General features: G+C 36.0%; 1 protein-coding gene across 1 annotated transcript; it reads left to right on the top strand.

Annotated features, from left to right (window-relative positions):
- Positions 1–179: 179 nt before the first annotated feature.
- LOC108916808 (zinc finger protein Xfin) lies at positions 180–8,618 on the top strand. The gene is made up of 4 exons (XM_018723114.1): positions 180–255; positions 3,351–4,851; positions 4,908–5,033; positions 7,172–8,618. Exons 2-4 carry the CDS (start codon positions 3,383–3,385, stop codon positions 8,331–8,333), a joined length of 2,757 nt encoding a protein of 918 aa, XP_018578630.1. The 5' UTR covers positions 180–255; positions 3,351–3,382; the 3' UTR covers positions 8,334–8,618.
- The last annotated feature ends 3,869 nt before the right edge of the window (positions 8,619–12,487 follow it).

Below are 12,487 nucleotides of genomic sequence, written 5' to 3'. Positions count from 1 at the left end.
GGCGCGATAGTGGGGTGGCTGGGGCGGGGGTAGGATGCCCTAGGCGGGCAGCGGGTGCTGCAGTATTGGGTGGGTCAGACATCGCAAGAGTAGACGTCCCATGCGTTTGCTCCGGCAACATTCTGTTTCCTTACATTACACCTAATCACGTAATTACCTAGTGCGTATCGATGTTCTAGTGCCGTGGGTATGTTTCTGTGACTGTTCAGAGATGATGTCGGACTGTTCAAAGTTTTCCGTTTATTTCGCAACGTGGTAAGTGGTTCAGTCTATCGTAAAGAACGTAGTCGGCCTATCAAAACATTAGCGCGACCGTAGATATCCATGAGGGGTGCACGTTCACTCGCTCTAGCCGGTCGCGAAATTTCATACCCCTTCCAAATCAATGAAAAAAACGCACCGCTGCGAATCTAGTCGTCCCTGCTCGACAGGCTTGCTTCGTTTTATTCGCTAAACGTAAGATTTTACTGTTAAATTATTTACTATCCACTAAATTCGTAAGTTTCTTATTATCATTCAAACGACAGAAACTTTGCCGTCATATAATTGTTTGTTTCAACATCAAACAAAGTAAGTACCTTGAACACTGCGCATCCACGTGATCGTATTAAGCTAACTACGCAGTAACGTACGTCACATGACGATTCCGTTGATACTCCACCAATATTTTTCCCAGTTTTCACTTCAGTTGTTTACTAGATGTCATTTAATGCGCTACGCATGCGTATTTTGTGTATCTGCATAAACTGCTGACACTGACACTTCCTCACAACTCGTTTGTCAAATATTTAATACAATATCTTTAACTAAATTGTTAGTATTATTTAAACTACACTACATATTTCACATAAGCTTAGTCATCGTATAATTATCTGTGCGTCCACGTGTCTATCGTAATTAAAGTTCTGTGCGCAAGGTTAGAAATAGTCATAATCAGTTCATTTTCAGTTCAGTTGTTAACTAGACCATGTTCATAGAGCTACGCATGCGTATTTTGAGTGTTTGCATAAAATGCTATAAGTTGCAACAAAATAAACGAAGTACTAAATTTATATGATATTTCATGTAAGTTTATTCAAACTGTACTACATATTCCACAGATATAATTTGTTTAATAGTCTTTCCGAAGTCAGTTGAACATGTATAAAAACGCCTAGCAATAAAATTTAATTTTAATGAGTTTTATAGGCGTCCCTAAAAAAGTTTTCTGCTAAAGATAAAGAATTATAATAATTTGTATATAATGGTGTAGAAAATTTCTATTATATGTTCATTTGGCCAACAACATATTTTAATTATTTATGTCCTCAACCAATTTTATTATATTGATGGTAAATTTCGTTTTGTTCCGTTTCAAAAGGTCTCCAAAATGTTGTGATAATATCAGTAAACAAAATATCCCTCTTATTTCTCCCTTTCGCAATTGTAACATGAATGATTAATAGAAGGTGCCTATAACAAATTAAAATTACCTGAATCACATCAAATTCCGCATTGCTGCACTGCACTGCTAGGCAATTTGTCAACCACTTTTCAACAACTGAGATTTATTGCCCAGTCGCCCAGTGCGGCTGTGTTATACGCCGTTTGCCCGCCCGCGCATTCTTCAGCTGGGCGTATACATTTCTACCACCTCCACGTTTAGTTCGACCAGACCTGTATATGGGTACGGCTAAATAAACATGGGAATAAGTTTTTCAAATATTTCAATGCCGAGTTGCTGCGTCAGCGACCGAACCTTGTACATACTGCCAACCTCTTGGTTCTTCAACTGAGATCGGAAAGACTATAACATTAAATTAAACTAAATATTACTCAAGTACTTCAACACTGCGCATCTCGTGCTAAGCTAATGACACAGCAGCGTACGTCTCACAAGGATTCTTCTTAATCAGTTGTTTACTAGACAAAGTGATTGCGCTACGCATGCGTATTTTATAGGTCTGCATAAATTATTATAGTTGTTTAAATGTCTAAAAAAGTGTATATACAGGTTCGGAAAGTACCGATGGTCCATCTGCCGTTACGTGAGAGTGATAAAGTAAGACATAGAAATCCATGCGATAGAGAAGGATGGCTATAATGAAGGCGTCTTATAGTCACCGCCCGTTTCGCCCTTCCACAAATAATATCACTTCTTACAGAAAGTCTTCTTAAGATGGCACCACTTACATATTGCTTCTGTAAACTCGACCACAGTTGATAGGAGCCCGTTAGATGCTCTAGAAAAGCGTGATCGCCAGAAGAACAGGCCTTAGCCGGCGACGGCGGGTCTCAGCTGGCCAGTCTCAGCCAGGGCAGGAGGAGGCCCCTCGAAGTGATTTATGAGTGATTTATTTGTACACTCAATATGTAGTTAATTAAAAACCAAGTCTAAGTAAAAAATGACTCAGGAACAGTTAAATTTGAATCATATTAGAGAAAAAGTCAACTCTAAATTGGTTTTATATACTCTCGGGTGTGGACAGAGATTGATACGTTACTGAGTAAAATTGAGTGAAATTTGAGTGAAATTTTTTTACAGTGTATACTCTATGCCTCAAAGGGACTTTGTCGTCATATAATTACTTCCTTTAACATTAACATCAAATTCAATAAGTTGGGCACTGCAGCAGCGTACGTCCCAAGAGGATTTTATTTATATACCAAAAAGTTCACTCACCAAACTTCATAAAATATTTAATACAATACTCAAGCTATATATATCTCAGAGAAACTTTGTCGTCATATAATTATTTGTTTAGAAGACAAACAAAATTGGAAATTGAAGATTCTATTTATATTACACGAATATCTTTATTCAATAAAAAGTGTTGACTATCATATCTAGAGTTCGATATACTCGTAAGCAGCTTATAACAGAGTCGTACTCACGACAACTCGGCACAAATTGCTGTACATGAAGGTGTTCAGATTTCATCAGCAGCTCCATATATTAGCACCATGTCCCTGAATCGGTTTCTGTCATTGATGTTATTGATAATACATTATACCTACCGTTAAATCATTCTCTCCAACACCTGTTATTTCAGTTATGTAATAACTAATTTATTTTACACCACTCAGCCTACAAACTGACGCCACAGACTAATCGATTGAATAATGATGTACTTGCAAAATAACAAACGATCTATCTATTACGGCTTTTGAAATGTTGGAACGAGAATTCCTTTCTTTAGCTTTCCAACTGACAAGTAAGGTGTACACAAACGATTTTTCATCACATATTCATATTTAAAATTAATTATCCCCTTAAATGAAGCTTTTCAAGTGCTCCCATGCCATGGCTAATTGACTGTACAAGCGTCTAAATTTAGAATATGGTGTAAATAATTTGTTTTTTATTTTAGAACTGAGGAGTCCTAACACACAACAAAAAAAAATGGAAGTGGCAATGCCTATGTCGGGCAGCGCCATCGACTGCTACGAAGACATGTTTAAGGAAATCACTAGGAAACTCTACGGCGAAGAAGGATTACCGGAATTAAACACCAATGACAGACTAACATCCACGAGCCAAGACCGAGGGTTAACACCAATTGACTACGAGGTGGACAACCCGCTATTAAAACCAGAAGAACACCTGACCGCATTTGGACTAGCAGCGTTGATGCAGAATGGTTTTCCTCCAAGCGGTATATTAAACTCGGGATTCCAAGCGCATAAACTGAACACGGGAATGGTTTTAGGTTCGGTTCTAGAAGACAAATGGATTAGCAGCGAGGAGAACCTACAGTGGACTCAGTCCAAAATAGCAACATATAACCCTTCCCATAAGTTGTTCCGCTGTACTGAGTGTGACTGTGTGGGATACCTCTTAAGAGTAGCAGAGCATTGGTTGGGAACTCACTCCACTGTACGCGCTTTCCATTGTTCTCAGTGTCCGTACGAAAGTGCTTGGGCTAGATGCGTCAGGATACATTTAAGTCGTCAACACAATATAAACACGGACGAATCCTGCGACACACTGACAAAAGATAACCCCATTTTACAGGAAATAGTGAAGTATCTACAGAGGTTGAAAAATAAACTCGAAAATAATTGCGGGAAGTCTGCGCAATGCGCCATACCTCAAAGCGAAGAGTTCCACAATCAAACAGTAACGAGTAACACAAACGTTCCAGTCACAAACCAATTAGGTGCATCCCCAACTACGAGTATAAGTAACGATCAAAATAGTTCCACTACTAAAAGGTACAGCTGTACGTTCTGTCCTTACGCTACAGACAGAAGAGATCTGTTCACTCGTCATGAAAACATCCATAGAGAAGAAAAACCTTTCCAGTGCTATGTATGCCAGAAGCAGTTCAACAGAGCAGACCACGTAAAAAAGCACTTCCTTCGTATGCACAGAGACCACCCTTACGACCTCAACAGGATACGAAGACATCCTCCAAAAAACTCATCCGGTATGTCTTATTACCAAAAATACAACTCCAGTCCTCACACCCAACCCCCCGACTCGATAAACTCCTTATCCACAATGAGCTCCTTATCGATCCCTGGATTTAACAACATCAGTAGAAACCTGAGTAACTCACGTGTACAGCAACCCGACACGAAAAGTATAGGGAAAATAACGAACGGGGCGAAATCCGGAGGGAAGAAGAAAGGAGAGAAACGATTTACGTGCTGCTACTGCTCGTGGTCAGGAGTGGATAACTGGTGCCTTAAGAGACATATGAACACGCATTTAAAACCGTTCGTGTGCGGTTTATGCGACTACAAAGCCGCCAGATCGGAAAGGCTGGCCACACACGTGCTGAAGGTACACAACAAGAGGGCATGCGGCAAGTGCAATTACTTGGCCGATGACTTGACTCAGCTTTCTGTCCACCAACAGGAGCAGCAGTAAGTATGCGTCGATTTGGGAAGCTTTGCGATGCGAGTAACGTTATGTTTTGTAGCCCCTTAGAAAACAGGAATAGGTCGAGCAGTAGTAACGTCTTGCGAACCAGTACCAACAGCTTTAACGGCAATTCCGCCGTTTCTTCAACTAATTCCATCGCAAACAGCAATCCTTCTTCTTGCAGGTAAAAAATAAGCATTTTAGTAATCTAGTCAAAAGTGTTGTACAAAAAAGTAAAATTACAATAAAATTAAGTTGCTTGTGATACAGTTAAATATCACAATTGCAAGGTGCCTGCAAATATTTCTGTAAAATTAACATAATTTCACATTTGGAGCAGATGAAGATCTTCGTCAAATTTTCCAAAAAAATTGTGCTACATTAAACCAGTTGCTGTATAATTGAAGATGGAAATTTTTATTCACGTGAAATTTTATATACTACATTTATATATTCTTCTGTAACTCTGCAACTATAAAATTTATAAACAAATTGTTTTAATAAAAGTTGCCTGGAATCATGTTTTTCTGGAAAACTGTTAGAGATAAGAGTATGGACAACCTTATGTCAGTCGAAAGGGCATTCAATTTTGCATTCACCCATGACAATTAATATGGATCATTCCATTTGAAAAAAAAATGTTTTTCAACTCGTAAGATTATTAAATGTAGGTCCCAGTATTTCCGAGTCTGAATAACGTACACGTTTTGCTCACAGATGACAAGATAGAGTAATTTATACCAAAACGAACTGTGAAAACTGCAGGTTTCTAACTTTTACGGTTTAGACGCTATCTAACCTCATTTAGAGTGCTGAAACCGTGATTTTTTTTCAAAAACAACTGATTATCTCGAAAACGGTAAGTTTTAAACAGCATGTACATTTCATAAACTTTACCTAATATTAAAATAACAAAGTTATGTAGCGCCCACGCGAAATGGAACACCCTGTAAAACTAAACATATTTTCTTTACATAGCCTACATGATTCCACGCAATTTTTATTAAAACCAATTTTTTTATCAATTTTGCAGTTGCAGAGTTACAGAAGAATCCTTCTTAGGTGGATCACCCTGTATATTGCAAACATTCAGTGGTTCAGGGTCATGTACATACCCTAAAAGCAGAATGACTGGAATAACTATTTTTTTCTTTAAACCACCAAAATCCGACAAAACGTTTGAAGTTTGATTAAAAAATTCCAGGATAGAATCGAGAAAATCGAAATGGTCATCGTGTAAATTTTTTTGAGAGATCTTTGTTTAAATAAGTCTCAAGATGTTGTCACTGTTTCTTGAAATAGGTGTACTTTAATAGCCCCGTCAATATCTATAATAATTTATGAAACAATTTATCACTTATTAATATTTATAACTGAATCTGCAATGTTTCTAACTTCCAGAAAATTAGGAAATAAAATGTTACCTTCATTTATTATAAAAAATCGGATTGTTGTCCTTTGAAAATATTATTCAACTTATGTTTGAAGACCACTTTCACTTGATTCAAAATAAACTACAATATGCCCAATTTGTAAGAACAATGACAAAGCATATATCGAGAATTTATTGTCTCCGAAATTTCAAATTTCGCTATATTGTTAACGATCAGGTGGTATTACACAAATTCACAGTATTTAAGTAGGTACTATAGACATATAGATTTCACATACCAGATCGTCATATACTTTTGAACCAACTGATAATGATTTTGAGTAATTTAATTAATTTATAACCTCAGGTAACACTCAAGGTTCAAACCTTGGGCCTTTATTATTCCCTCCCTCTATGAACGACATTTGTAGAGCAGTTACTGTTCATTTACTGATGATATGAGAATCTTTACTTCTATATCATCCATAGGACTTTAATCTTACTTGAATCTTTAACCAATTTACAGACTTCTAGAAACAAAACGCACCTTCATATGTTCAAATTCCTACGAAACCGTTAAAAATCTTGGTGCATTTTTAAATTGTGATTTATTTTTGCGAGATATTTAATTTATTTTTAGCAAAGTAAATGAGATAGCAAAATCTATTAAATTAGTAAATATTTTTATTAAATTTTTAACGGTGTTTCGTCAGCACTTATATCAAGAGTCTGGTAAAGTCACTTTAAAGTAATCTGTTTTTTTTTTCAGTTAAATTTCAGTTCCTCGTTATATTTTTTCCTACGGCATGTTTAAATTGCACCAACCAGTGGCAAAATCATGCATTTGACTTTATTCGTTACATTCCGCTCTACTTTTTTCAGTGTAGAATCTCAAATAACAAATAATCTCTGCGCTCGCTTTAATTTTCCTAATGAATATACTTTTTCAGCCAGGGATTGCTCAAGAGCCACGACTTAAGCGCAGCTGCGGCCCTGCTGCAACACAGCAACAGATTCCTGCAAACGGAAACGAAGTCCTGGAAAAGCCACATACCGAAACAACACGGAGCAGCTCGCCTGTTCAACTACATGGAAGCAAGCGACGGATCGGACCAAGAATCCGACCATCGACCGTCGGAAGAGATCGGCAGGGCCAGTCTGACCCATAACATCCAATCGGATTTTCCTGAAGCGGGAGATGTTGGTAGTCAGGTCGACGAGGAAAACGGAGAGGAAATGGAGCTCCCTTTGTTCGTCTGCCCCACGTGCGGTTGCGAATTCGAAGATGACCTGTCCCTCGAGACGCATCAATATACGCACCGACACAGCGCCACATCTCCCGCCAAAACCGATGACTCTAAAGAGAATGTCGATCCTGATCTGAAGTACAGGTGTCGATTGTGCGAGGCTTCCTTCGACAGCCAGTGGTCGATCATGGCACACATGTCGGCTCATTCTAGTCTGTGTATCAAACCTGTAATACCTTCGGTGGTGCGCTGCAAGCGGCCTAGGAAGCAAAGTCAACCAAAGAAACTAGTTCTACCCTTTTGGGATTCCGACGAGGTCGAGGTGTTAAGACACTTGAACTGTAAGTTGAGGAAGTGGCGTGGAGCGGTCGCATCTTCTAAAGATGGCGTCAGTAAGTTAGTGGACAAGTACATGGCTCAGTTGGTGACCAGGCGAGGACTGACTTGCATCTGGTGCAAAAACTCGGGGCTAAGTAGGTACCATACGAAGGGCAGCCTAGCGTTGCACTACTACTGGAGGCATTCGAAGAGGAAATACCGATGTGAGCATTGTGATATGGTTTTCCGGCACAGATACCAGTGCGTGCTGCACAGCAGTCGCATACACACAAGTCAGAAGCCTCAAATAGTGCCTACGGTGCTTCCCAAAGAAACAACTCATTTGGCCCTAAGTGCTGAATCTGTATGCTCTTCCCAGGACACCAACCATTTCTTTAGTAATTCTCATACTGTATATGTACCTGACTCAACAATGTCAAATGCACATAAATTAGGGATGTCTTTCTTTGATCATTCTTTTATACATTCTACTACCGCAATCAACAACCACATGCCAATCATTATTCCGACCTTCCCACCAAATTGAATTTATTTTTCGATTAGGTACTAATGAAGTGGCCTTTAAATCTATTTTTTTGAAAGATGTTCTTAGAAGTGTTACGTTTAACAATTGCTGATTTTCTTTCTACATTGGGAACATTAACGACGATTTTTATATCAAATATTGAAATGTCTTTATATTTCGCTAGCATTTATTGGAAACGGTGTGCAATATTGTTCTTTAAACTATCTTTTTATATTTATTTTAATGTAAAAACTGCAATGTTTTCGTTGTTTTATATATTTTTACGTATATGTTTCATGTTACTGTTTATTACATCGCATCTTTGTTTGACGTTTCTTGTCTTGTCTGTGTTTTGTATTATTACCAAAAATATAAATATCAAACCAAGTTAAGAGCTTTAATTATACCCAACAATTGAACAGTTCGGTTCCGGAACTGGCTATATTCCAAAAGTTGTGGGAATATCGAAAAACTATTTAGTAGCGAAATTCATTAAAATACTGGTTGTTTTCACAATATTCATATCACATTTCTTTTGGATTTTGGATTTGTGTTATATTCCCCATATTTGTTTTTCTCCAACCGTCACAAAACTAAAACTGTCAGAAGTCTCTAAGGTTGACATTTCCCTTACTGAGAAAAATAAATGGTATCTTGGCAACAAAAGTATTCACTTTTAACCCTAGGAGCTAAAGATGACACTTTGAATCCTTAGATTAAAACTGTTAATCAAATTGTAATTTATAAAAGTTTATTCAACAATATTTACAATATTTGTTGTTTATCCACATTGATATTAAATGCACAGTTTGAACAAGTATTAAAATTAAATAAACTGCTGAAACTGCCACTACTCTCAGTTTTGGAGCACTTCTCAAAGCAGTCCAATACGTTTTCATTAAGGTACTGAAATCTTAAAAAGTAAAACGTGTAGAACAAAAGTAAGCACAAAAATAAAATCCTTGATGTTTTGTTTATTCATGGTTACCATTCAAATTTACCCAAATAAAATAATAACTAAAAAAAAGCGTTTGTAAAACATGCGTTTTCTGTTATCCTAACCTCACATTTTAAGAATTACTTTCACGTATGTACTTATAAATAAAAGTAAACAGTTTTATATGTAGGACTAAGCAAGTAAATGTTATAAGAATATTTACATGTGGAGTTATGTCTAAAAAAGTTAGTATTTTCGTAGATTTCAGTACCTAAAACCTTGATGGTTTGATCGTTTTTTGCACCTGTTTATTCGTTTTACTGCGGCGTCTTTGAAAATACTTAGGTGGCATGACATAACATTCCTATTATTTGATAAGCTTTAGATTATTCAGTTATTAAATGTTTGAAATTATTTGTCTTTGCGGAAAACACTATTTAAAAAATGTGGGGCCCTTAATAGTTATATTTTCAGATGTTGTGAAATCAGAAATGACAACAGTGCTTGGTTTGTCATCATTACCGCTATCAACTTTCCGTATCCTTTTCGCAATATTTTCTTTATTCAAAAGTGAATTTTCAATGTAGCCTTCTGCCGCAGTGCGCGATCTCCGTTGATTGTATGAATAGCGATCAATGACACTTTCCACTAACATATCTTAGAAATAATCGACGTTTTACCAATCCGGGTGGATGTAAAGCAACATATTTTCGATAAAAACTTAAATAATTGTCTCCCAGGACAGTCTTGGTTTTGGTATTGGGAATTTTTATAATTAAGGCGGATTTTACACCTTCAACATTATCAATTCTTAAATCGACTAATTCATCAGACCGGCATACGCCTGCAACTCCCAGTATTAAATTAAATTTTGTTTTTTTATTTTTTAAGCTTTTATCTTCATAATCAAATATAAATTGTCAGATGCGCTATTCAAAAAGCAATCAACTTGTTCGTTTGTAATTACTCGCGATTTTTTACATACATATCCCTCATTTTGTCTCTTGAGAAAATCACATAGCTTTGAATATTTGCTTATATCAATCCAATTCAAAACGCAAAACGCTTCTTCTCTTTGACAATTTGTTATTTTTCTCTGTAATATATTGCATTCATGACATTATTCGTAAAGAACATACTAGTTGCATAAATATCATCCAGCAGATATACTGGTTGCCTATTTTTTCTTCCAAATATCGACGCCTACTTAGTTCAAAAAGTAACTAACTTACGATATAAAAAAATGCTACAATAACTGATTTAAAATTAAAAACATACCTGATATTTTCATACGGCGACTTAATTTTAAAACTCAAATGCTAACTGATTTGTGTGAAGGTTTTCTGATGACACGACAAACAATTTTCTTGGAATGGCCGGTGTCTAACGAATACTTAGCAATTGTCTCAGTAGCAGTTTTATTCCTTATCTTATTATAATAAAAAATAACATGATTTATACGTTGTATTTGGCTTTGAGCATTAATTTTTCGCAAATTACCACCAATTTAATGTTTCTTACTAGTACTACAATGTAATTGTCACACCTTAATTATTGATTGTCGGATACAATGTATTTGTAGCGGAATGCTTGCTCTGTTTGGATCATAAAGAAAAACTGCCTATATTTCCTTTTGAAAACCTTCTAGTCCAAATAGAGAAGTAGATTCAATGAACTACATAAGGGTCTCATTCTAAGTCAACTCAAGAATTTCATAATGTTATCGCCTTTCAAAGGGTGTAGACCTTTGATACTAGTCCGATAAATAGTAAGTGCAGATGACGGTTCATTGACTGAAGTCACTCACCTACATGTCAAAAATGCTGGAGATTAAAGCCGAGAGAATCCAATTAGGTCTGATGTCCTAGTCAGTTTTGGCGTGACGTCGTTAATTACAAAAGTGCCAATTAAAAAATCTACCAAAGGTAACTCGGGGGTGATCCCAGTGGTTCTCAATGAGTTTTAACAATTTTGTTTATGTGGAACATATCACAAAAACAAAATTTTAATAGAATGTATGTAGTATCATAATGTTGTCTTATTATTTTATGATTAGTTCAAATTTCCAAAACTATTTAAAGGTGGTATTTATTTTATATTCAAGTAATTCACGTTTACTGAGTCAAAGCAAACCAACAAATATTTGATTGAAATCAGTTGTTACAGAGTCTTTCCGGTATTCCCACAACTTTTAGAAATAGAACAACCGGTTGTGAAATGCAACTCTCCAATTGCCTGTTACGTAAGAAACGTGAATCTAGAGGTGTTCCAAATTATAATGAAGATCTTCAAATGCATCCAGCTGCACCAGATCAATAACACAGTACGCGATACGCTTGCGCGGGGTAATAATTTTTAAAGCAAATTTACCGATTCCTGTGGATATAAAAGTTATGTGAAATTCCAAGGCAATCGGGGAGCAATTGTCCTTAAACTAATTAAAATCGTTAGTCGTTAGTGAAGTTAATTTATGCAACAGTGCTCAGAACTATCAGTGAATGGGAAGAATCAATCTTGCATTGCTACAATTTGCTGTAAATGTAATAAAAGTGTGTCTTCATTAGTTTAATTTTTACGCACAGTTCCAATCAAGAGAAGTTAATAATAGTTTATTACTCAGAAAACACTGTTTACCTTGCAGTTTTTTTTCCAATTTTTTCAGATTTTTCTTGGACATGGACATGGACACATATTTTGTGTATATTTTTATTTAAAATAAAACACTGCTTATTTTTATATACTTGCAGACATTTCAAACCCCACCAAAAGTTTTCCTTTAATCTTGGAGGTTTTCATGCAGAGGGGTGCCCCAAGGTTCCTATATTTGACTTTTATTAGTTAATTTGTATACAAGTTATTTTTCTACCTTTTTAAAACAACCTAAAATTCATGTACATGCAAATGTTTGTGCCTAAAACTAATCATGTGTTAACCAAATTGGACACTTTTATAATAAAGTCAATCTCCCTTTCACTAAAGTTTTATTCACTGTAATCCTCAATTAGTAACCCTTCTAAATAATAAAAATCCTGCCAGTAAGGTTGCTGATATTAACTATATTAACGAATCTGAGAGATCTATTAAAATTGTATCTAAAAAATTTTTATAAATTTGTAAAAGGATTAAACTCCATCATCTTCTATATCTTACAATGGTTCAAAGTGTAATAATCCACATACCTTTCAAGTTACTTTTAAGACTCTTTTATTGAATCTACCGATTTTGATACCAATACACA

Source organism: Anoplophora glabripennis, unplaced genomic scaffold (genome assembly GCF_000390285.2).
Source record: "Anoplophora glabripennis isolate ALB-LARVAE unplaced genomic scaffold, Agla_2.0 scaffold2, whole genome shotgun sequence".
Taxonomy (NCBI): domain Eukaryota; kingdom Metazoa; phylum Arthropoda; class Insecta; order Coleoptera; family Cerambycidae; genus Anoplophora; species Anoplophora glabripennis.
Note: the sequence above shows the minus strand (reverse complement) of the source record. Positions and strands in the feature narration are given on the sequence as shown.

Bases quoted from the DNA above. Each gene is read 5' to 3' on its own strand.
- LOC108916808 (XM_018723114.1), top strand. From the start codon at position 3,383: ATGGAAGTGGCAATGCCTATGTCGGGCAGCGCCATCGACTGCTACGAA. The intron at 4,852-4,907 runs GTAAGTATGCGT...TATGTTTTGTAG, and splicing joins GTCCACCAACAGGAGCAGCA to CCCCTTAGAAAACAGGAATA. The intron at 5,034-7,171 runs GTAAAAAATAAG...ATACTTTTTCAG, and splicing joins AGCAATCCTTCTTCTTGCAG to CCAGGGATTGCTCAAGAGCC.